The sequence below is a fragment of the Lates calcarifer genome, linkage group LG11 (assembly GCF_001640805.2).
Source record: "Lates calcarifer isolate ASB-BC8 linkage group LG11, TLL_Latcal_v3, whole genome shotgun sequence".
Lineage (NCBI taxonomy): Eukaryota > Metazoa > Chordata > Actinopteri > Centropomidae > Lates > Lates calcarifer.
The window spans coordinates 21,586,864-21,613,661 of record NC_066843.1 but is presented as its reverse complement, the minus strand read 5'-3'; the positions used below and the strand labels follow the sequence as shown (position 1 = coordinate 21,613,661).

Sequence of the window (26,798 nt, the reverse complement as noted above, 5' to 3'; positions counted from 1 at the left end):
AAAAAAGACAAATAATGTGTGTAAAATCCATTTAAATATTAATAGTCTTTTCATACTTTATTGTCCCCAAGGGGAAAATAGATTTTCTTTGTGTATATAATGGCAGAAAGCCCCCTGATCTCATTATGAAGAAAACCAAAAAGCTGACAAAGATTGACAGAAATCTGAAACGCTCCCTTGGCCCATTGGCTTGCACTTTTGAGACAGTCCCTAACTTAAGCTATTAAATATTCTAATATTTTTTTGTATCTCTTCATAGTACGAAGAGATATGAATCATGTATTTATTTTTGTTTACACCCTTTCAAGTTTGTCATTTGAGTTTCAGGGCCCACCAATGTTTCCACAGTTGTTTTCTATCATTGCTTTTATGCCAAGGTTTCTTTGTAAATGAATTAACAAAATAATACTAATTACAGCTTGCTTGATAATGACTGGCTCACTTGTTTTACAATAGCAACTATGATGTCCAACATGAGTTACCATAAATGAAGAAGCCTGGATGGATCTCAGAGTGCAACACCTCAAACAACATGCCTTCACCTCTCTACTAAACAACAGGCTGCACACGGACATTTATAAGGTCAACATCATTGTAGATGGCTGTTAAATTTCACAGATGACTAGTGTGTTGGCTTCCAGTACATTTGGTTGTTTAACAGCCACAGGCAGTCTTAAACTTACCCTGGCTTTGTTTGAAGAGGACAAGTTCCTTTTCCTGCCTGCTGCATGTTGGTCTGCTGCTCATTATAGACAAGAGTGTGTGTATTTGTGTGTGCTTGTGTGTGCATATACTTTAGAAATTGTTGTATATTCAACATCTAGTACATTTCCACCGGTGTCTTTATCCTAGCCCAAGGATTTAGGAATTGCCTTGATATGGGAAGATTCTACATCTCACAATTTACATTCAGTCTAACATAACCCCAGTCATGGTCTTTATCCCAGTGTTGATGATATGATCTCTCTCTCTCTCTCTCTAAATATATATATATATATATATATATATATATATATATTATATATATATATATATATATAAAGCCTCTAATCAGATTTTTGAATTACCCTGTGTCAATTTTCAGTTACTCTGCAACTGATTCCAGACGAATATGGTGTAATATCTGAAGGCTGTCTTTCCAAGATTAGTATTTTCTGTAACATATTGTGTCAGAATGTCTTGGCATAGGAGAGTCAATAAATAAGGTGGTAAGTAGTCCTTCATAAATTAATAAACAAAATTGGTCCAGCCCACCTTCTGATACAAGGCACAATGATGGGTTCCATATGCATCGTCAATTATAAATCGAAGAGCTGAGTGACAGCATCCAGATGTTAAAGACTGGAAGTGGGAGCATGTCTGTAAATAAAATTATCATAATCTAATACAGAGAGAAAGATTGCTACCACAATCCTTTTCTTACTACACAATGAAAGACAGAAAACTAGGTTGCTTCTGTAATTTGTGACTTGTCTATGTGAGTTTTAAAGGTAAATTTATCATAAATCCAGAAGCCTAGGTATTTATGATGAGGAAAAGTTAACTGAGATACCATTTAAAGTGAAGATTTGAATATTCATGTTTCATTTCCATTCACATTTCCTTACTGCAGGGGTTGGTCTCTCGCATGGCACGGCTGACAGATTTCTAGCAACTGCTCTCTAGTAGTGATGGTTTGCGAGTGGTTTTGTTGGTGTTGTTTTGTATCTTTTAAAACTCTGCTAATCTTGGAAGAACTTTAATTCTAAGTGACCATTTCTGTCTGTCTGTCTAAAACAAAGAATAAGAATACATTATTGAATTCTTGGAGTGAGTGTGTTGAAGGTGACCTGAAAAAGTGGCTTGTAGAATTGAAAAACTTACACATAGCCAAAATTTACCAGTGTTAGCTGGTGGCTTGTGTTCATTTCAAGCTATGAATATCACATTGACTCACATTTGCATAACCTGATTTTAAAGCAACAGCTTCTGGAGCTGAATAACAGGCACTAGGTCAGTTATGTCTTCCCTCTGTACAAATTTCAGGTCTTCCTTTGGTTATAAGCAAGAGTACTTAAGACCAGACATTAGTTGAAATTGGGTCTCTTCAGAAAGATTTGACAGTGCCTTGAGGAGGATGTCCCAGGTTTTTTTTTTTTTTTTTAACCTAAATTAGACTCTGATCTACAATTAAAGGAAAGAATGGTGGACTATTACTGTCATGCCTGATTCTCCTGTGTTGTCATTGTAGTCCCCCAAGAAAAACTCTGTACCCTCTACTACAACTACTAGTGGGAAGAAGTTGCCAGCAGTCAGAAAAATCCTGCAAGAGTTGAGGAAAGGTTGTTAATGTTATTCAGTTTCCCTGTATTTCAAGTTCCCTTGCAGACTGCTCCTCCGTCAGTGGCACTGACCTCAAGATTTCTTAGGCTCTTTGACAAGGGGGCTTGTGACTAAACCTTGACCAATATATTTAAAATCCTTCTCTTTACAAATAAGAACAAGTTAATTAGTGCTTGACTTGGTCTTTGGCAAAATGTCGGTATTGTGTGTTTTTTGTTGCCAGACACTATAGTGTTTATTACTTAAATGGTATCCTGATATAGAATCAAACCAAGTGATGAAGCCTCTATGTTGAACAAGTTCTCCCTAATATTAGTACTATCCCATATATCCTCAGATGGGACACTCACAGCGAAAGAGAGATTCACTCATTGGGACAGCAAAACGCTCTTTGCCTGTCTTGAACATAGTTTTTTCCTCTTTGGTCGGTTTTCAGTGTCACAGCATTGCAAGCCCTCAAGAGATCATCAGCTTTCAGGACATCAGTAACAGTTCTTACATCAGCTTCTGGAATCCCAAGTGTGACTGTTTCTTGAAAATCTGCAAGAATTGTCTGAATAACAGAGAAGGAGATCAATAACTTAACCTGCAGTTTAAGGTTTTAAAAAAGGGCAACATTTTAAAAAAACTTCACTCCATCTTAGTTAGCTCAGTTGCACCAAATTGTCTTGGCTCAGCCTCAAGTTGACCTACTTTATGATATCTATAGGTATGGGATTTAAACCTTACATGTGCCAATACAGTGGTGCATTCATTGGCACAGACCTAACAAGGAGTGCACGTCATTGAAAAAATACTGACATCATAAAGAATCTTTCTGAAAGTAGACAGACAGAACATCTGCCAATCAACTTTGAAAAACACATCATAATGCAAAACAGAGTTTTAAAAAATCAAAATAGAATAAAAAAGAGAAGATAATAGATATAAGAATGTAAAGCTGGAATTTTTTGATGTTTGCATTTTATTTTTCTGTGATTTTTTTTTTTAGTACCATACAACTGTTTCTAATATAAATATTTCAATGCCAATGTTTCATTTTTCAGTACAGGCTTTGTTTTCAATGCCAAATTTTATTTTCAGAGACAAAATTTTAATTTCACTGTTCTAGCTCCATGCCAATACAAAAACACTGTAGCACAATTTGTCATATTGTGACTCAGTAGCATCAATACTGACAAAAAATCAGGGCAACTGGATTCATAAATATACGTAATGCTACTAATGGCAACATTAATCTTACTTTAACACCAAACAAGCTGTAATGTCACCCAACTGGTAGCACAGTATCGTTAAGCTTGCTTGCTGGAGAAATTTAAATGTTGGTGTCACTTTCAGTATTTTTTCAGATTTCAAAGGTTTGTATTAATATGACCTAATAAAATTGATATTTTAATGGCAGCTACAACTGACCTTAACTATTCAGGTGAAAATGTGCACAATGCACAATAATACAGCTAGCTGCAAACTGACCAAAAAAAAAAAAAAAAAAACCAATATAACTGACTAATTTGAACTATTCAGAAATATGTGAGAAAAGTATTTATATATCTGTGCATGGCATTGCATTAAGTGTTTATTACAAACATTTTTCACATCTTATTCTACAGAACAGTGACACATGCACCATCTGATGTCTGGATACATTTCACCCCAGCCAATGTAGAAGGAAAGGCTGTGAATGTTGGACAAATACTGTGCAAGATCTATGTTAGAATGCCACAAAGATGCAGCAGCATATAGCCATGTGCCCAACGTTTATTTAAGTTCTACTCACAAATAAATCAAAGTCAAAAATGTCATTTTCATGGTGTGCCATCTCATTGCCAAAAAGTTCAATTTTTGTCTCGTCTGACCACACTACATTGTCCCAGTAATCTACAGGTTTCTCCAAATGTTGCGCAGCAAACTTCAAATGAGCTTCAGCGTGCCTTTTCTTCAGTAATGGAGTCTTCCGAGATGATCATGTATTGCGACTGTGGCGGTAGAGTGCATTACCTATTGTGACAACTAAACCTGCTGCTTCCAGGTCTTTCTGGAGATCTTTTCCTGTGCTCCTTGGCTCTTGGGCTGCTCTTCCGACTAAATTTCTGACTGCCCATTTGGAAATCTTACAAGGAGCTCCTATACATGGAGGAGTGATGTTCCTTCCACCTGTGAATAATGGCTTAAATGGTGCTTATTGTAATATTTAGGAGTTTAGAAATGTGTCTGTAACCAGTGCCATCACCATGCTGCTCACCAATCTTGTTGCAAAGGTCTTGGGAAAGCTCTTTGCCTCTACCCATCATGAAATGTTTCTTACATGACAGCTTGGTAACAAATGATTTTTTTTACTCGCCTTCACGCAGTGGTGACCCTTCTAGTACTAACCTTCCAGCATGCACTGATTCTGACTGACAATGAAAACCCACATGCTAGGTTTTTAAATTCATGAGGACTGTTTTAAATTTGTTTGATGACTAATATATATAATGTCAGCAAACAAATTCTATATACACATTTTTATTTATATAGTATATATGCATCCACTACATTCCAGGAAACTAAAGCATGCCTTGTCTCTCAACTCAGAATGGATCATTCTTGTTCTTGTAGCTCCTGAAAGCGGAGTAGTGATACGTGTATTACACAATATGTTGTCATGTTTCCCCCACTCCACCCCATCTCCCCCACCCCTTCCAAACACATACTAACACACACACCCACACACCTTTGTTCAAGGCCTGTTTGGCTGTATAGTGTGTTTACAGTCATTTCCTTTTCCGTCTGAGCCATTAACTCAAAAACACACGCACGCACGCATGCACATGCACACACACACAGTCTCATTTTTCCAGTTACAAAATTATGCGATTGCAATCCAGAAACCACAGTCTCAGTAAATATGTTTTCATTTCTTTCATTTATCAACTGAAACTGAATCCTGCAATATTTTATTTCTTTTTATTGACAAAACTTAAGCACAGTCACAACTTGACAGTTAATTCTTATTGTCTCAGTAAAAAATGTCATAGTCTTCTTATGCAGACTGTCCAGCAATTATTTTATTCATACTATATTTTTATTTGATGTATTTGACATTGCAAACCACTTCTAAAATCATTTGAATGTGTTTGTGCTAAAATAGGATTTTTAAGGACCAGTGTCCATTTCTCGGCCCTTTTGTGCCCCAGGCCATTCCAGACTAGACAGAGGCCAGACTACAAACTGTTTACAAGCTGTCTGTCTGTCTCAAGTTCAACTGCAAAGTCCAACCTGGAAAACAAAAAGACAGTCCGCAATGCAGACAAAGAAGGAGGAGGAGGAGGAGGAGGAGGAGAGAAAATGTGGTAAAAACGGTAGGGTAAGTGTGTGTGTGCGCATTTGTGTGTATGTGTGAGGGAGGGGGTCTGTTGGACATGAACTTGAGACAGAAAAACGAGCCTCAGTCCTGCATTCCTGGTCTGCAGCATAAAGTATACTCTGGGGAGCTGTATGTGTGTGTGTGTGTGTGTTTGTGTGTGTGTCTCAGGGGGTGGGTCCTCTCCCACTCTCCCATAAAGCATTGTAAAATAGAAAGGAATAGAATAGAATGTATCAAATATTTTCTGTTCTATGTTGTATTCAGATCAATAGAAAATGGATGTGTTGGATGGGAGGGAAATGTGATTTAAGGATGGAACCAGCACTGCTAGTGCTTTGTCCGTCAGTTTGCTGACAGCTGACAGTCAGAGCCCCTTTTATTGTTTATACCCTCATGGTGTAAAAAGTAAAAGGTTTATGACAGTAGATATCATGCAGCTTTCTAGGAAATTAAAAGTCCCATATCATGGGGAATAAAGCATCCCTGTGTATATCATCACCTTGGAATTACATGGTTATACTGTATATGTGGTTTAAAAAAACTGGGAATCAAAGCTTTAACATCCTATATAAGCACAACTGATCGTGAATGTACTCTCAGTAGATCTATAAAATGTCAAAAATGCATTGATTGCTTAAATTAGATATTCTTTGATGAGTTAGTTGTAGATGGAATTAACAATATATTTGAAACTATAAGATTCTGTCTAATTTGTATAATGCATGAAATTGTAAATGCATTAATTCCAGAAGAAACAAAAAACTCAACTGCTGTCATCTCTGAAGAAGTCACAGTAAAAGTCACTAGTTTAATCTGTAGATTAACCTTAGCAGGTTAGATGTCTAGAGCGGTAGCTAATGGTAAAAATAAGCTTTTCCCCAAATTCAGACAGTTCAGTCAGTTTATTTGTCATTCACAATGTCCTCAATAAAGTGATTTTGAAGTTGTAAATGTTCAAATGTCATGATCTTTTGTTCTATTTTATTTCTAGTCACAGAACAGTGATGCAACATGGTAAAGAGGCAGAACTCCAGCTCCTGTGTGCACTCTGAGCATTGATCTGGTTTCACAGATGGAAATTTGAATGGATGGAAAACAGAAACTTTAGTGAATTAACATTTTCATTTTTTCAAATTAAAGGGACATTAATGCATAAAGGCAAAATAGCCTCATATGATTTTTTTTTTAAGGTCAGATATAACTTCATATTTTTATGGTCACAATGTGAACAAATATCCTCAAACAGTTTAATATGGTAAATAATGGTTTTAGTTCAATTCTTAAAATGAATTCCAATTTTCCACCCTCCATCCCTTTCCAAGGCAGAGTCACACTGACTCTCATCTCAGCTGGATTCGCTTTTTATTGGCTCTCTTGCCAGAGTGACTGAAATCCATCCAACTGGGTCGTTTGTAGCACATGTCTGCTGCTGCTACCCACGGAGCTGCTGCCATCAGCCAGACACAGTCCAGTATTATGAGCTCTCTTGCTGCATATTCATTCAGCTTTGAAGTGAATTACAGTTAGCTGCAAAACATCATGTCAGTCATTATTATGACCTGGATCCTTGCAGATTCTTCTGAATGACAGACAGCCACAGAGGACCACGACAGTCTGCTTTAGGGCAAAGGACAAGGGCTGCATCCAAACAGACTGCAGCATTGTGTCCCTTTTCTTTTAAACATTCTTCCTTAACATCATAGTGATGCTAAGGAAAGATAAGAAGAAGAGCCCATAATACTAAGAAAACATAATTTGGTGAATTATCAAACATTCAAGGAAATAACACTGGGACAAGTGTATGTCCATTTCCATGACAAAAGAATGGTCAGTGCTGGAAAGTAATTACACAATTTGGCCTACTGTATTTAAAATGTGTACGTTGGAGGTACTTGTACTTGAGTATTTCCAATTAATGCTAATGTGATTATTATACTGCATTCCAATTCAGAGAATATACTGTACTTTGTACTCCACTACATTTCTTTCACAGCTTTAGTTACTAATTACTTTACAGATGAAGACATTACATCTAAAACATATGACAAGCTTATTAAATAAGATGCACTGTTGTGGATTACACTGTCCAGTAGTATATGTGTTAAAACAGGTTCCAACTCGACCAACTACAACAGTAAGATTTTTCTTACACATGAATTATTTTATATATTTTTGTAAGATAAGTAGAAAAGTGACATATGAACTCACTCTGTCAACTCCACTGACTGTCCACCTCTCCACTGTGAGAGTGCAGCTGTCTGCAGGCACAACTGTAATGTGCTCTGTGTCTATTCACTTAGTTTTTACTACCGCAGCAGGTCAAACATGCACCACTTACACTAATACACTACTTTCTGTTCCATTCTAATGCATGTACAACAAGATGAACATTCTGACTTTTCCTATGTCAGCATAAAATGCAAAATTCTCTGTTGTGAGGCTGAAAAGATTTACACAGACTGAACTTTAAGGGATGCCTTTGGGCATGAACCAAAATATAAAATAATATACATTTTGAAGATTAAAGTAAAACATATACTTCTCTGCATTTGTTGATTTTTTCCCACTTAATCTTGAATGAATGAATATTTGTTCCAACCATTATCTTGGTGCTTTGAGTCCTGACCTTTAACATCTGGCTTTGCTGATGCATGTAACTGAACTGAAGCTGCTTATGCTGCAGCTTGTGCTCACTAAAACTCCTCACTGCCATTATTGTACAGTATTTTTGTCTTCCTTGTTTTGTTTTAGTAATTTCCCAATAATATTTACTGTATATATTTTTTACTCTTAAAGTTATAAACTATTTAAATACCAAGTATGATAAACTCCTCTTTAAAAGTATCAAGGAGTATTCAGTATTTTTTTCAATACAACAATATAAAAAAATACTCAATTACAAAAGTCCTGCATTCAACTATATCGTTAGTTAATCAAAAGTGCAACTGTATTATCAGCAAAATGTATTTAAATTATCAAATGTAGAGAATTCCATAACAGTGCTCATGTTTTGTGAAGGCAATTTTATTATTATTATTATTATTATTAGTAGTAGTAGTAGTAGTAGTGCACTGTTTTTGTTACATTTAGGACATTTTCATTATTTATGTACTGTCTATGCTGACAAAGGAAACATGTAATAATGGTGGAAACGTCTAAAATTGGAAATGCGACAATATATAAATAAAATAAATGTGAAAATTATTATAGCTTCACTCATTGGCCTAAGTAAAAATATCATAAGTCTATTTTAACTGATATAATGTCGGAATTAAAAAGAAAAAAAATCGTTTAAACGCAAAACGCATGCGTGAACTGAATTCGCTTGATTTTCTCTGTGTTGTGTGAGAATAAAGTAAGACCACATGAGGTAGGTGGTGCGGCTTAAAGGCCTCCTCCTCGTCCCCCTCTCTCTGGTATTTGGACTAAAGGGGACGACGAGCTTTATGAGCTTCAGGGCTTCCGTCAGTATTGTTGGTTTTAAAGGAGGACAGAGACGGAGCAGTAAAGAGAGTCAACAGGCCAGCAGAGCACACCGCCGTTTGTCAAGTTCAATGTTAATGTTTAACGGTCCGACACACACACACACACACACACACACAGACAGAGAGAGAGAGAGAGAGAGAGAGAGAGAGAGAGAGAGGTGGGGGTGGGATGATTAAATTCGGTTTTTAAATGGTCAGCTTCTTTTTAAGCAATATTCCTCCAACAGAAACAGGAAATGAGCCTGTCCTGTATGCAGCTATCCCATTCTGTTCCATTCCTCCATATTAATCTGTAACAGATTATTCATTGATTTTCCTGGTTGCTTTTTCTTCTTACCCAGAAATGGCCACTGCTGTCCATCTCATTCTAATTTACCGTCTGTTTAAATGTCCAGTTTAAAGTTTTGTTTCACTCTTTAAAAAAAACTGAAATTTCATATTAGTGCTGTTTAACCACCGCAGCACAGCCAATAAACACTGTTTAATATTTTTAACAAACCTTTATATTCCCCGCCACATAAATGACTATCAATTAAAAAGTGTACTGTAACTCTCTCTCTCGCTTTCTGTGGTGTAACAACGAATAAAACATAGCTGTAACTCGTCGTGCAAATCTCTGTTATATAAGTTAACAGGTAAATATTAAGGCGCAAAATAGCAAATACTATTTATATTTACTTATGGGGTACAAAACTGTCCACATGTTAATATTTTAAAAGTGTGTTCATAAAGCAGGCCCACTAAATATTTTCCGTACACGCTCAGATGTGCAGTAGCTCAGGTCTTGTAAAGGGTGTGTTTAATGTGCAATGTTTTCTCGAGTTTTTATTTTGAATTCTTGAGTATTCAGAGCAGGGCCTCGGCTTCAAGCAGACCAAAACTCTTGTCTAAGACAATGAAATTAAATTTGGGTCAGTCTTCAGGTTCAGTGTCAGCACTATGCAACGAAGCCTTAATGTGTTTGCTACTTATTTACTGCTGTGAATTTCTATATTCAAAACATTTATTTCAATGTGCGCAACTCTCTGGCGCAGCCTCTCAGCTCTGTTGGAGAGAAAAAGTGATCGGCCCGCATCAGTGGTCAAAACCAAACGAGACAGTGTGGTGTTCCACAAAAGCTCTCAGTGCACCAATAAACACAACACTGTACCATTAAACATACTTCAAACATTTGCTTTCAAGCTTAAGCGGAGGGAAAGAAATAATAAGGACGCACAGAGCCGCATACCACAGTGGAGATGTGGGAGGTTTCATCCCATTAGAAATCAATTAGCTTCGTGGTTCTGTGTACAACATTTGAAATTATGTTACGAAAAAAAGTTGGAAAGTTGTACCATAACTGAAATGTCCTCAGACGGCGCACTGACCTGGGTGATGTCTGGAGTTCAGTTGACGCTGCTTTTTGTAATTTTGTATTCAGCTCAGACTGTTTCTCTGACATGAGAGCTGACAGAGGAGCTGGGAGGACACGTTTATTTTAAACTGCTCCACATGATATAACAATCACTGACTGGCAGCCCTTAAATGACAATCATGAATCCCAGTGAGGCCTGGACACCATCCACACTGCGCAGAGAATTACAGTCCACAGAAAGACTCTGGGAGAATAGAAAGACATGAACTGTTTGGATGTCAAAACGCTGACCTGCTTTACAAACAAAGTCACAATGCAAAGTTAAAAACTGCAGCTGAGGACGACGACGCACCGAGCATCTGCAAAGGCAGACATGTAGCCTGTACCCGCAGCTCGCTGTCACTTGTCCTGTGACCGAGGCGCAGCGGGTCAGTGGCTCGCGGGAACCTGCTGATTAGAGAACAAGAGCGGCTGCCGTGTGTGTGTGTGTGTGTGTGTGTGTGGTGTTGGGGGGGGGTGTCTCTATCAGACCAGACGACACAGGGCTCTACTGTTGTAAAATGTTCGCGGGAGACCTGAGCGAGAGCCAATCCTATCTCTGGTCACGTGACTCTCAAGGTCAAGCGCTTCTCTGTAAGACACACACTCACACAGACACATCACTGTAGGCTACAAGGATATGTACAGAGCGTACAGACAGAGCACTTTAACGTATCTATTCCAAATATTGTTTGATGATGACCCACGTGTCATCTGCGTAATAGAGACTATTACAGCAATAAACGACTTTTCAATGCAAATGTTTTAATTTTAGTACTTTCTCTTGAGTCATCCCATATTCTCAGTTTCATTCTAAAACATTTGTCTCTGACTGTATTTCGTGTATTATTTGTATTGTTTAACACTTTGATATGATGCTTTCAGAATGAATTCTGTTCAGCTTTAATGCGGCTCCGCTTGCTGTTAATATACAGCACAGTTCCAAACTGAAATATAAAATGAAACCCTGTCAGCCTTTGTCATATAAATTCTGGCAAGGGGAATTTTCCGCGACAGAAATTTTAAATCAAATAGAAATACAATTCATTTTAATGTGATTGAATTGTGCACATTTACCCTGTCGTTTTTTCAGTTGAAATATCAGAGCTTACTTTTTTTTTTTTTACTATTTCTGGTCGCTGTACTTGAATGAGAAATTATAAATTGTTTCGAGACATTATGGAAGCAGAGGAGAGCGGACGAAGGAAGATACAGTTCTTACATTAAACTAAATCTTTAGAGGAGAGCGCAATTCCTGTGCATGCTGCGCTACGTTTAATTTCGGCGCTTAACGCTATGTGAGCTGGAGAATTTACATTTTTAAAAAAATGTATGGGAAGATTTGTTCGCACCGGGCTGTACAGGCCTATGGAATGATAGTAGGATATGGATAGCATTGTTGTGGTGATGTTCCAGACGGAGGCCAGATCCAAACACGAATTCACGGTCTCATAAACACGTTTAATCTGCATGTGGAGTCAGAATTCCTCTGCTGTTTGTCCCTTTAACGGATATCAACTTTCAGCCTTTGATATGAGCCAAACGCGGATTTGTTTGCAGATTTTACGGGCATACTTTGTTGAACGAGCATGTGCGCACAGGAATCCAGAATTACCAGTTTGTTTCCAAGTGATGGAGTTTAAGATATAGGACCTAGTACTACATCGGGATTAAAAGAATTTATTAAGTGTTGCACTATACTTTGATAACTGGTTTACAGGCGTTATAAACAGTATGGACAGCATAATAGTGTGTTTTCAGCTATTGGCTACTGGTCACGCACAACACTGACAAACAGTAAGACACAGACAGTTGACAAACAGTTACATCAAAGCAGGCAGGAAGGTGCTGTATTTACAGGATGCCTCTGAGAGAGGGTTTGTCAGAGGGCTTTGGTTCTTTTCTTTAATCTTAATTTGTCCTTTATGTCCTTTTTATTTATTTTTTCTTCCATGTTTTGACGCACACGGGTACGCACAGTCCTAGTCTTCCAGGAGAATCTACCACGTCGAGTTTTTTTTATTTTTCTCATTTTTTTGTCTTCTCACTTAGTTCATTTTCAATGTATAGCACGCATTGAAATCGTCCAGCAGCAGCAGCAGCAGGAACCTAAATGCTACGGCGCGCTGCTCTTCACTTTGGCCACGAACTTCTTCTCTTTCACCCTCCTGTTCTGGAACCAGATGGTGATCTGCCGCTCTGACAGGTTAGTCGCGGCCGAGATCTTCCTCCTCTTGTCCTTGGTGATGAATTTGTTGGCGGCGTACTCTTTCTCCAGTTCCTTGAGCTGGATCTTGGTGTACGGTATCCGCTTCTTCCTTCCTCGGCGGAAAGGCGAGCCGTCGTGCTGGTGTGCCACCACATCTGTTTGAAAGCGGACAAAGAGAGGAGGAAAAGAGAAGCGGACTGAGGGCGAGGCTGCACACACCAGGACACATTTACACACTCCTCGGTTTCTAGTGTAATACAGAAAAAGTCTGTGTTGCATTTAGTGTCTGCGGCTTAAATGGCAGGTATGACAGCGGCTTTATGCTTGGAGCTGATTGGACATCCATCCTGAGACACAAGCAACATGGTGGATGTCTGCTGTCTGCAAGCAGGACGTCCATGAGGCTGATCTGCACTTTGTGTCCTTGAACACAGTATAGGTCTACATATTTGTGCATCCACATGCAAGCAGTTAGTGTAGAAACCCATTCTTTTCATTATGGTTCTCAGTGAGTTTTCCATTTATTGCATTAGAGAACTTCACGTGTCCTGTGTGTGATAAATAAATTCAGGCAGATCAGAAATGAGCTCTAATTTAAAACCACAAATTAAAATACAGTTCAATGGGATCATAGTGTAATTAGAGTATCAGGTATCTGCCACCTGAATATTAGGGTCAGTTCGCACCAGCAACACATGACCATCATATACTGGTGTTATTCTAATTTAATGGTCAGGCTCTTGTCTTGTTTTGGGCATCAGATGCACAAAACGCACTCAGAGCAGATGGGTTTGTTTGAGATCAACAGCAGCCACAAGTTTCTGTTCAAAGCACACTGTTTGTATGTTAATTGCAGAGAAATAAAATCATCATATTAAGCATTCAGCTTTAGCCCACATTTATGAAGACTGCTGAATTTAATTATCGCAGTGTATAATTAGACTGGTTAAAACTGGATTCAAATGAAAGTCTATAATTTGCTCTTAATTAAATGTGTCACCACTAAATACTGCCCAGCTGCAGGCTTAAACGTCATCCATCCATTCATTCCATTCATTCATTCACATGCCTCCACTATACAAAGACTGTTTTGAAGCAGAATAAAAAACAATGGTGTTACCAGCCAGAGCGGACTTCCAGAGGTGACCGGCCTGCCCCTGGTCCTTTGAGCAGTACATCTGTCCCCCCCAGCCGTTGGTCAGAGCCCAGGGCTGGTAGCTGTCCATGGGGAGCAAGGTGTCATGGCGCGGCTCCCCGGTGCCCAGCGTTTGGACCACCGACACGTCCAGGTAGCTGGCCATGGACTGGTATGGGCTCGGGTAGCCGTGATAAAAGGCGAACTCTTTGGCCCGGTGGTTCGGGTACTCGTCAGAGCTCACCGTCGTGTCCATGTACTGCGAGCTGAGCGCGGCTCCGGCCGCCTGGGTGCATGACTTGAGAGAACCCCGCCCCATCCTGCATGGGTAGTAGCCGTTACCAAAGTAGCTGTACGGTAACGCGGTGGCGGCGGAGGAGCTCTGATGCGGCACGCCGGCCGCCGGACATGGTCCGGCCGCGCACTGCTTCCCCGAGGACACACCAGTCTCGCCGGAGCCTGAGGCGGACACGTCCACTGTGGAGTAGCTGGCTGAAGAGTGCACCAGGCCGGACGGGTGGCCGCCCAGAGCTGCGGCGGCCGCCGAGTGCGCCATAATGTTGCGGCACTGGCTCGCCGCTGTGGCCGCAGCGAAGTTGCCGCTTCCCACCAGCCCCTCCATGTTCTTGTTCAGGTCGTCCAAATTGTTATCATACACAAACATTACCGTTTCCGCTGGCCAGCGAGGGTTGAGGACCAGGGAGGCTGTCATAGGCGCTACTTTTCCCGGTCTGGCCTCCGTTCGTCGCCGTTTCCTCTCAGACTTTGTCCGGTCCTGTCCTCTAAGCTGCTACATTGGCTGAATGAGGTGAACTGGTGCGTCTTTATTCTTCTGTGGACTTTCCGGCCCACATACACAGTTCAGGTAATTCACACGTACCGTCACGCGCACTATCGTAGCACGCGTGCACTGTCTCGCTGCACCATTTAGTGAGGGCGCTCGCTCGCGGGCAAAGACTCCGGGTAACCGGCTGGACCTCCGGTTACATCCAAGCCGCAACCTTGACGCAACAAGCCCCTAGGACCAGGAGAGGGGGGAGGGCGCGTGTCCATTGGATGAGACCGGATGATCACGTGATGGCACATCAGAAAAAAAGAAGGAGAAGAGGAGACTTGTTGGGGATTGTCAGTCAAAGAAAAAATATTTTTATGAGGCTCGAGCTGTGGCACGACAGGAGCATGAGCAGATTGGGTTCAGCTTCCTGTATGTGCTGCGTTGCTTGGTGCAGCTGTATTATGTCAAAGACTCTGATGTCTCTGATCCCCTGCGGGCGCCACAAAGAGTGACACTATCTCTGTGACTCCAGAAACGAACAAATATATAATTCAACTTGAACAGAAGATGTTTTGTGTTGTGCGTAAAGACGCGTGGGGAACGCGCACACGTGCCAACAATACTGCCAGCAACTGAATTAGATCATTCTTTTTTTAATTCAATCTTGTCTTTAGTCTACAATGAGTGTGAATAAACGTGCAGTGGAAACATGCGCGTGAATATTAAATAAATTAAAAATATTTGGTCATCGATGAAATTTAAGAGCGAGAAAAGAATGAACGAACTTTTAGTGATGATATGTTTGAACTATTGCTCCTAAATATCACCTGTAATTATTTGAACTCCAGAGTAAAATGTTCAGTATTACACAGAGTTATGGATATATTTAAAGACATATAATCGGCACTGCCAAATGCATGAAAAAGTTTATCGCTGTCATAAAAGTATTATAAATCATAACGCACCGGGAGTATTTCCAGTTTTTTGAAAGAAACATTTGATTATTAACATAATTGTATCCGCTGTGACACTGGTCCCATTCTCACATCATCTGACATAGGGAGGTGTAAATGGGGTTATAGAGGGGATTTGGGGGTCTTAAGACTCGAGGAATACGGATTTGATTAACAGCACCTCCCTTCTGAGCCGCCTTATTTGCGTAATCATTTGACTGTCTGCTTATGGTTTTAAGTTTACCAAGACCTCACCAGTATTTTAGCATAAATCCCTCCGTGTATCCACAGTGTGTGCAGAATACAGAAACGGACGGGCTGCCACCCTCTACACACATTTACTATTAAAACAAGTGTGTGAGTTTCTGGGCCTTCCTAGATGGAAAAAATAATCGAGTGTTCAAATGAGTGACTGCAGACAGGACTCAGTATTGTCTCACCAGTGATACGCCAGTGTTAGTAATTACAGCATTAACATCTTGGACTCTGCTTGCTCTCCGTCCTCTCGTCAGTAGGCCATCTTTAAGGGAAAGAAAGCCTCACTTCAGCTTCAGTGATTCGTTATGTTTTTCAGATGATTCCAGTTCTAAACTTGCAGATTGAACATGATTTTGAACAGATCTTTTAGACATTATGTGCATTATTTTTACACAGATGTGGTATCTGTGGATGAGATTATGAGTAATCTATGTGATTGGACAAGTTTGCCAACAGCAACATGAGCTTGTAACACACTTCCTGGGGGTGTAACAGGGCTGACGAGGAAAAGGCGAAACCGCCTATCTAAGATGATGGGTGTCAAATGTAGGTTAGCATTTTATTTTATTTTATTTGATCTTATTTGACTCTATTTTTGATTTAATTTATGTCTGCTGCCGTGATTTGGTTTCTTTTCAGGAGCCTGGAGAAGTCCAGATTTCTTTTGTGTGCGGCAGAATGAATGACTTGGTGATTGTAGGTCAGATTTTAAAAAGCAGCCTTCGACATGATTGACTGGCAGCAGATGACAGGAGCAGGTGTGAAGCTCGCAGGTGATGGAGGTGGAACCTCCAGCAGTGGGAATGTGAGCGGGACGTTAAACAGCTGCGTCTGTTCTTTCTCCCTGTTACCTCCACTATAGGTGTCAATCTGCAACACGCATGAAGGCGAAATACACCGTCATAATCATTTGAGCTTTGGTGGAGACTTAACTAACACAGCGGGTGAAGTGATGGTAGCAAACCTCAATACGGAAGAAAAAGGGGCGAGTTAAAACGTGGATTCAAAAGCAGCAGCACGATTTGAACATGAAGCTTTAAACTGACTTTGACTGAAAATGAAGAATCGAGTATATTGTTCCAGTTTTTTTTTCTTTTTGCTTAATTTATCCTCTTTCCAGGTAATTGAAGGTAAATGTAGTCTTTCCAAATTAAATAAATAAATAAACAAAAATAAACAAGAAATAAAGAGAAAGAACTCTTAACTGGAGCTCCACTTATGGAGCAGAGTTTGCTGATGACACCGTGAGAAGGAGACGCTGAGTTTTATTTATTTATTTATTTGTTTGTTTGTTTGTTTTTTCATTTCATTGTATTTATATTTGTTTTTTAATATATATTTTTTAAGTTCAAGTAAAATAAAAAGAAATAAACAAACCGGCTCTTTGGATTTATCAGTGCACAGAGCTGATATTTCTAACAGGAAAGAAGAAATCAACGGAGTGAAGGTACTGAGAGGCTGTTAGAGGAGTTTCAGATGACTGGCTGTGACTGTCTCCTCTTTGTGGAGGTCTGGCGTGCGGCAGAATGAGTTTACTTCTCCATATAGTGATATAATAACACCGGAACATTATTTCAGTCAGGGACAGATTCACTTTAACTAAGGCGCTCAAACAGCGTGGACCTGCAGCATGGGCGGCAGCAGACAACACACACGCAAACCACCCAGACAGTCAGTCTCTCTCCCATAGTGTGGTCTGCCGCGCGGGGGGGGGGGTCAGACTGGCCCCTGGGGGTCAAGGTCAAGTTTAACACGGAAAGAGAGAGAGAGAGGAAGGGGAGGGAGGGGGCGCAGACAGAGAGACAGACAGATGTAATGAGCTCAAGTTCAAGGCCACTGCACACCTTGAAGCGTCTTCTGTTTATGTGTGTGTGTGCGTGTGTGTGTGCTACCGTGCAAATAATACAGAAGACGCCATACTGTCTCGGTGATGGGCACTGACACGGTCCAATATAACCAGTGCAGCAGGTATACACAAACATCCAGACTGCTGCTGACTTGATAAATCATTAACCAAAATAAATCCGCCTCAGCGCGAGATGAAAAGAGAAGGAGAAGAAAGTGACAGCTGAACAAAATACCTCAGGTTTCCTTCAAAATAAGAGTACATCAACAAGTTATCAATACACTTCTCAGTTACACAGTAGAATTTTTGCATTTCTTTCTCCAGTCGGTAACATGTAACTCTGTCTCTGTAATGTCTCAACATATGACACCGCTTCAGTCCCTGAGAAAGAGACTGAAGTTTAGCTCTTGTTTATTGAATGCAGGTGACTGACGGAAAATGGTGTTTTAAAGGGTTTTACCAGACATTACGTGTAGAATTAGTGAAGGAGATTATTGCTGCCTCGTGACTTTGTTATCTTTAATATCTAACGAGTAACGACACATTTAAACACAATATAGTTTTATCTGAGAATGATATCTATGTCAGAAAAAATAGGTCGACAGTAAATAGAGAGGTGAACCATATAACCATAATTCATAGCTGGATTATCATCGTCAATCCGATATCATCGTCTTCAGCTCTGATTCATTTTGCAAAGAGAAAAAAAACTTGTCAGTGGAGAAACATAATTTAACTAACTATGAAATGTTGTAGGTTGCATACAGCCATACATACCATCGGTAAGATATGCTTATACATAAAGTGGGAAGGGTGGGGGCTATAAAAGGGAGGCAGAGGAATATAAGAACTGGCGAAGCAAGGAAGAGCTCGTTTTTAATTACTGCAGAAATGCCTACATAAACAGATAATAGTACCATTATCTTTATAATACCTATATGCTCAGTAATATGTACAGTAGGAGATAGGCCTGTAGGCCTGTGAGCACGGGCTGATGATTGACAGTAAATTAGTTTTGTTCTCCAGTAAAAATAAATCAAAAGAAAATGGTGACAAAGAGAAGACAGTTAAAGGGAAAGACAAAACCCATGACTACCATAGAGAAATCATTCCCATGATAATAACTGCTCATAGGCCTACATGAAGAATCGCATGTAATAACCGCCCTGACTGAGAGCACAGTCATCTTCACTGTTTCACTGTAATGCTGACAACAACCCCAGATTTGTTTGTGGCCTAATCTGGTGAGAGTTTTGCCTTAAACGTAGCCTACGTTGTATCTGCAGCTTATTGACAGCACTGTCAGTTCTAATAACTGTGGTTCATGACTTTGTGTTCATACACAAAAGTCATGCATTTTCCGAAAATCAAAATCTCTACTGCTGATCAGAATCGGAAAACAACATTTTATTTTCTTTATGTGTCTGTCATTTATTTCTTTGTCATAGTGTCAGTGTCGCACATTCAGTTCAACTGAATTGGATTTCTGAAGGGGCGATTTGAAGCAAGCGGGCTTCCAAAATACACACAGTTAATTCACAAGCATAAAACAATCTAAAGTCTGATGACGTCAGAAGATACTTTAAAAACAAACTCAATGGAAATACAAAAACGGAGACCAGTGTCTACCGAGATGGGTATTTAAAAAAAAACTTTATGTAGAGACACTAAGAAAAACTAAAGGATTACAGCCGGGGCCTTGTGATAGAGTGATTGATCCTAGCACCGGATCCGGAGCGTTAGGAGGCCCCAACATCCAGAGTCTCTGGATGAGATAACTGTCATTAACGGTCCCTGCTGGACGGTAAGGTTGTTCTGGTCACTTTCTTTTTTTGCTTCTGATCCCAGTCTGGGTCCGTACCTAGTTCCAGTTTGCATTTTAATATTGTTTTTGCCGGGTTTTGTTCTGTATGTACGGCTCAATGCTGAAATTAGATTCAAATACATCTGATGCCACAAAAGCTCTTTTTGAAATGTTACCTGCACCACGAGGTTCCATTGACGGTTTCCTATAGTTTGTACAGTGTCCGACTGTGTGTTGTCAGTGTGGGTCTGCTGACAGGACTCTACTCGTGTTAACCAGTCGTGTTCACCTCACACGTGTGGTTAACCTGCGAAATGCCCGAAAAAGACGCAAAGCACCGCAACATGACAGCACGGATTAGAGATGAGAAATGACCTGAATATCTAAATGATGACACTCAGGTATGCTAGTGTGAATTCATGCAGTCAGATAACGGAAAATCTGCATCTACTAAAATGAATACAATCCTACATTCTCAGGCTATAAGGAAGATTTTCAGTTAATGTGATTACCAAGTGTTGACATCATTTAAAGCGTTGTCAAAATATGCTGAGAGAATATGCACCAGATATTAAACTAATATCAGCGGGGGGGGGGGTTATGTAAATATAAGTTCAGGTTTCATCTCATCTCCTGCACGATAGGAGGAATATCTTAGTTTATTTCTTCATCTTGTTCTTATCCATCTGTTTATATTCACAGCCTCACTGTCAGTGAGTAATTTTACTAATACCTCCAAGTTTTTTAACTGACCAGTTCTTAGTTGAAGTGTTGACAGTCAGCACATTGTCTGCTCCTCTCTGATAAACACACTGACAGCTGCTGCCTGTCCAGGACCAGCTGAGAGTCAGGGCAGTGTTTCAGGAAAGCAGAGCAATGACTTCACCAGTTGTACTCTCCTGCCATTCATCATCATCATCACATGTTACTTAGTTACTTAGGAACTTTATTGTCCACATTGTTGAAAACTGTCTTAGGCTTCACCAATTAAAGACAACTGATAAATACAACAGCTGACAGAAGAAGAGGAAAGCATCAGATATGTTGCACATATAAAATATTACCACCAGATTCATTTCCAGCATTGCCTGCTAGCTCCAAAATCATTTCAGTCCCTGAGTAGACATCTTTGCTTTCTGAATGTTCTGAAACATTAAGGTTAAACTACAGACAATTTCCAGAGCTCTGGTTCTCCATTGCTCTAGAATCACTGTATAAGATATTCAAAAAGTGAAGTGCTGCATTTTTTTTATGCTAAAATGAATATTCTGCTTACCTAAATACCTCTTATCTATATTACTCCAACTTTAATCTGTCCTGCAAATGAATGGTTTTCTGCTCTATTTTCTGCGTCTGTAGGTTTTTAATTATTTCTGTACGTACTTGATGGATTTCTCCCTGTATGATTGTTCAATGTCAGCGTAGTCCACGCTGGTAAAAATGGGTGCTCAGTGAGTCTGGGGGACTGACGCTGAAACATGATGTTAGCTGTCTCATTATAAAAACCAACCAACAAATTGTAAGATGTCATGAATAAAGTGTTTCATATTTTAAGGAACATTTTCTTTTATGTAATCTTTGCAGGGCATTAGAGAGCACCTTGCTTCCTTTGACTGTTGAAATATTGATAAATTGGAATGGCATGTTTGAAACTGGCAGCATGGGGCTAACTGGGTGGTTTTGTATACCAGGGCATGTTCATTGGGGGGAATTTTTGTTTATTTCTAAGGAAAAGGAATGTCAGTCAATGGAAAATTGTGGGTCTTTTTTTAGAACAACCTTGACCAAATCTTTACCTTCACCTTAACCAAATGCATTAAACTAAACAGAAAACCTATGTTAACAACATAGCTATTTGACAAACATACAGATTTGTAGCCATTTTACCAAACCAAAAGGATGTGGTAGAAAACACATTGTGACTGGACATGAACACATTTTCAGATATGAAAGATTGATCACCTTGAATGTGTTAAGGGGCAGTATTTTTTTTTTATTGGGGGTAAAAACTGAGAATCAAACTTTTTTGAAAAATTGACTGCATGTCGTCTCACAAGCTTTTTCTGTTGCTCTCAGCAGCATCCATGTTATTCTTCAACATATTATCATATGGCCATTGTCAGTTTTCCCCATACATAGGTCAAGTAATGATGACTGAGCCATCTCTATGATAATTTACCAAACCTCAAGCCACTGAGGAAGACCATGAGATGCAGGTGAAAAAGCTAGTCAGTGGACCTGGAGTACAGATTTTTTTTTTTTTTCATTTTATTTTATTTATTTATTTATTTGTTACTGATAGATAGATAGATAGATAGATAGATAGATAGATAGATAGATAGATAGATAGATAGATGTACTGTATTGATTCAGTGAGGGAAATTGTGTTACAGAAGCAGAGACAGCAACAGGTAACAACAAACATTATGAAAAAAAAGTAAGGACTATAAATGCTAAGAAAGTCTTTAAAATATATAAAATATATACAGGGAAATAATTTAAGTTGCAATATAGTTATGTGCAATATATAATATAAGAGTCTATATGGAGTTTTAACATTGCTTTTCAGCTTAATTTTAGAATTTCTCTGTGTAACTTCCTGTGTAATGTTTGAACCTGAGCTACTTGGCTTTGAATGATCATGTGGGTAAAAAGGCCACCATGTAAGCCTGTGTGTTTTGCCTGTAGCTATCGTCCGGTACGTAGTTGTTGCTCTGCCTCCATGCAGCAGACAGGGACCTGCCAGCCTCCCATTCAGCTCCATACTTCATTATTTGTGTGGCGGATTAAACTGCCACCAGGCATATCTGACGCCTGTATGAAATCAGGTCATGAAACTAAAAAAAACACTGGTGTTTACTGTAGTTGGGCATTTGTTTGTTTCCTACACAGGTCTCCTTGATGTCCTCCACTAGACCAGGGCAGTGGTGAGAACAGGTAAACTGTTCTGTGGGTTAATAAAATACAAATTAAAGGCACCCCGTGGTGTTTCTGACCACTAATAGCTGTGTCTTATATATGTGGGTCCCCACTGTGTTTGTTCACATGGAACAAGGGCAAACGTACATGCAAGGTGATGCAATGAACATTTAAATAAATGTTTTCATTCTTTTCCAGTGATGGTGGCTGTAATGTCAAGAAAAAGATGCTGCATGCTTTGCAAATGTTCTAAGAAGGAGGGAAATGAATTGAGTTGGTTCGGTGAGCTGTGTGGAAACACTGCGCAGAAACACCAAATGTAAACAGAAGCTTTGTTTAGAAGAAAATTCCAGAGGACTCCTTGAATATGATTTTGCAAATTTGCCTCACCTCAGTGAGAGAATGCACATGTGCAGAGTCCAGTCAAGATAATCCATTCAGTAGAAATGTGTTTGTCAGACCATCTGGCAAGAAAAGCAGTATGATGGATGAAGTGTCCACCTCACAGCATTTGCATTTAATAACATTACTGTATTTCACCCAAAGACTTAAACATTTTTTGTCAATTTAAGCAAGAAAATACATTAATTTATGTTTTTAAAACTAGATACTTGTACAAGCCAGGGCCTCGGGATGTGGGCTGATGCAAGACACATTGCCATTGTACTACAATTCCACTGACACCTGGGGTCCCTGCTGGGGAAGTTGTCTGCTCTGCCTGGTTAGGCTCAGTTGTATGTAGTTGTATGACAACATTCAACATTTTTTAACTGAGCAGAGATCAAACGCTGAGCCAGTTCAGACTTAGATACTGAAAATATGGTCTATATGATCTCTCCATGCTGTGTGTTTGATGGTGAGGATCAGCTTTTAGATCATCTGTTGTCTCCACAAACATCTGTTCTACCAGAGCAGCAGATAAACAGCTGATTTTTGCAGGACTGTGGCCAGCTCATCCAAAGCAATAGACTTGTGCTCATGTTTAAGGTTATTGTCTCTGACGATGATTACTGGGTGCTGATGACCATTGATTACCACTGCACACTCAATAGTTAGCTTCCATTTGCTGTAAAGCAGGTCTGCTTCCTCTGAGGAGAGTCAGTAATGATCCTCAGATATTGTATGAGCACGGAACAAATTCAGCAGCATGGATCAGCTGACTGATGAGAAACACATTTGATAAAGCAGCCTATAAAGGCACAAAACAAATCAGAATCAACTTTACAATTACATTTCATCAGAGCATGATGTTAACATACATCACCTATTGGTAATCCTGCTGTAATTACCACAAAGTCTGATTAAGGTGAACAGTGGTTAAATAGACATGACCATTTTTCCAGTTACTACTAATTAGCAGAGAGCAGGAATGGCTGGATAATAATAATTAACTCTAAGTGGAACCCTGGTGTGATGATATCAACACTGTCTTATTGTTTTACCAAATCCCTCTGTCTCATTGAATCATTCTGAGCAAATTTTAAGATAAACTCACAAAACGTGTTGTTTAAGTTAACTGATTTATGCAGTGCCTTTTGATTATAGGAATGTAAAACAGTGCACTTTACTGTATTATGAAACAATATATGTCAACATTCATTTCTACCATATCACCCAGTTTTTAACTCAAATGTTATAATTTACATGATTTTTTATTTCTATTTACATACATATATACACACATATATATGTATATTTACATATATGGTTAGAATACAGAATGTTACATAGCATTCATTGTGTCCTGTGTCCTTGAACTTGACCTTGTTGAGTATTTAACAAGAGGGGAGCAGCTGTGTGGGTGAGTGTGTGTGTGTGTGAGAGAGAGAGAGAGAGAGAGAGAGAGTATGGTGGTAGGTTTTTGTTTGTTTGTTTGTTCTTACAATAGTAAGAGCCCTGATAGCAGAAAAATCTTGTGAGAGTAACTGAACAGTCTAACTGAACACCTCAGGCTGTTCCTGTCTTCTGTTCCATCCTTCTGCAGAATGGCAGGTCAGTATCACAGTGCAGGATTTCATGAGGAGTCGATGGTCGATAGTCTAAAACCTCGCCTGTTCACTTCACTGTAGAGATGAAACACTCTTCTAAAGCTGATGTTTTTGAGTGGACTCAGTGAAATATCACCTAACACCTAAAAAAAATAAAAATTAAAAATCGGGTATTTTTCACTGCAGCATGTGTCAGTGTAATCCTGCAAGCAATCCGGCACTGGCCTGAGCGTCCTACACCACGAGATCAAAATGTATCATTATATATTTTTTTTAAATCGTGTTTATTAATCAGCCCACTCACGTGGAGAGAGGACCCTGGATGTACTAAAATTATCAGAAAGTTTTTTTTTACATTCCTCGAACCAGAGAGTGACTGTTACTGTCTTACTGTTACTTTAGTAATAACACATACAGTCGTGAGAGATTTGTCTGACTGTTTTATTACCTCAAACCTTTTGAAACCTCAGTCGTGTTTGTCCGCATTTCCCTATCTATATTTTACATTTAAACAGATTTTATAATTGCGTCGTAACTAAAAAGTGTCTGAGCACAGCAGCCTGGAAAGAGGCAGATTACACTCACATGACCTCAGTCAGTTTTTTATCTTAATGTGACGAAATTAGAGTCGAAGGTCGGAAAGTGTGTATGTGTGTGTGTATCGTCCTCTGACAGTTCAGCATATAAGGTTTCATTTTTACAGTCCTTTGGAAATTCATTGAGTTCAGTCCAGTCACGCCACTCAAAACAGCTTTATTTAAAAAAAGAAAAAAGTACAAATTCATTCAGAGCACAGAGGTTAGCGGCATAAAATTCAACTAGTTTCCACTTTTAGAAAACCCGTGAATCCTTTCGTAAATCCCTGTTGTTTTAGATTCACAATGATTAGATTCAATTCGACATAGAAAATGAATATAAGACGCACGAAGCTCGTCGGCAACCAGCTATCATCCATAGCAGCATACAGTATGAGTAAATAATGCAAAAAGAATGTCCATCATAAACCATTAAACCATATAACCATTTATATCTTAAATTCAAATCAGCTGCTGTTATTAAAAAGTTTCTACTCAGCATCAGACATGTTTCATTCTTATGTATCTTAGATGCCCATGTAGGAACAGGACTTTGTTAATTAACTTAACATCATTAAATTTGCTGGTTTATTTGAAATGAAGCTGATAATAAGCTGCCGACTTTCTCTGAGGTCACACAAAAAAGTGGATTAACATGAAGAAATGTTTCTGTGTGTAACAATTACCAAGGTTGGTGGTAGCAGTTCATTTTTTTTTCTCTGTAGAAACTGTTGGCTTCACATTAAACATTCTTTTGTAATATTTTAATAGAGATGTGTCACAGAATAAAAAACTGTCGAGTACACAGATTCCATATGTCACAGTTAAACTGTGAACTGTTTTAGGAATTTAAAGTCATAGATGTGAAATATGTTTCACTTTTTTCAACTGAGGATTTTAGTGCTTCTCACTTGGTTCTGATTTGTCAGGCTGGTTTGTCCCACTGTTCTCATTTAAAACAGAGGAGCTGTTGTCAGGCAGTCAGGTGCCAGTATTGTGAGGGCACTGATGTTTATTTATTTATTTATTTGTTAATGGACAGGGCGTCCTTGTCTCTCTCACTCTGTGTGTTTGTTTTCTACACATGTTGTGTTTGGTTTTACCTCTTGTGTGTTTGTGTGTAGTCCATCTTCTTTCCAGGTGTTGGTGACACCTAAAAATTGCTCAACATCCATATTAATTAACAAAACAATAATAATTCATCTATGATGTTGTCATCCTAGTTATCCATACTGTAAATCTACGATGTAGCTGTATTCTGTACAGACGACATCTACTGTCTGTCTGTGACGCGATTCGTCCTCTTTTGCTCCTCCTGATGTTTCTTTGTGTTTTTCCTGTTAAAGGGTTGTTGTTGTGGTGGAGGGTTTGTCCTTGTCCAGTCAGAAGGTCTAAGAACAGAGGGTGTTGTAATGATGCACAGATTGTTGAGCCTTTTGAGGCAAATTTGTGATATTGGGCCTTATAAATAAAATTCTGACTTGACTTGATGTTCATTCGGGCCTGTGATGGCAGGTCTTTCTGTGTGATGTTCTGTTCCCCCAGCGACCAATAGGAGGGAGCCTTGTACCTCAGTGTGCAGCTCAGGTGATCATCCTGACTCACACAGAGCGCTCTGATAGAAACATGTGACTTTCCTCTATGTGGATGTTTAGAAAAATATTCCACTGAAAAGGGTTCCACAGTTACATTGTTGAACAGGTGTTCCTGTGGATACCTGTCCAGACATAGAGCATTTGCTGCAATTCTGATTAAACAGTTCAGCTGACCAAAGACATAAAGAGTAAATG

General features: G+C 39.3%; 2 protein-coding genes across 2 annotated transcripts in view; one reads left to right on the top strand and one right to left on the bottom strand.

Moving 5' to 3' along the window:
• Positions 1 to 12,301: 12,301 nt before the first annotated feature.
• On the bottom strand, positions 12,302 to 15,282 carry hoxb13a (homeobox B13a). Its single transcript, XM_018698421.2, has 2 exons — positions 13,876 to 15,282; positions 12,302 to 12,910 (listed from the first exon to the last, which is right to left on the bottom strand). Exons 1-2 carry the CDS (start codon positions 14,600 to 14,602, stop codon positions 12,663 to 12,665), a joined length of 975 nt encoding a protein of 324 aa, XP_018553937.1. The 5' UTR covers positions 14,603 to 15,282; the 3' UTR covers positions 12,302 to 12,662.
• Positions 15,283 to 16,603: 1,321 nt separating this feature from the next.
• eve1 (even-skipped-like1) overlaps positions 16,604 to 26,798 on the top strand; it is a 31,158-nt gene continuing 20,963 nt past the window's right edge. Inside the window, exon 1 of the mRNA XM_051074077.1 lies at positions 16,604 to 16,681. Coding sequence (XP_050930034.1) covers positions 16,604 to 16,681 — 78 coding nt within the window. The remainder of the gene's footprint in view (positions 16,682 to 26,798) is intronic.

What these genes read in the sequence shown, in the direction of transcription:
- hoxb13a (XM_018698421.2), bottom strand. Translation starts at nt 14,602, where the DNA reads ATGACAGCCTCCCTGGTCCTCAACCCTCGCTGGCCAGCGGAAACGGTA. An exon ending in CTGGAAGTCCGCTCTGGCTG is followed by an intron (nt 12,911 to 13,875) that starts GTAACACCATTG and finishes GCTTTCAAACAG; the next exon opens with ATGTGGTGGCACACCAGCAC.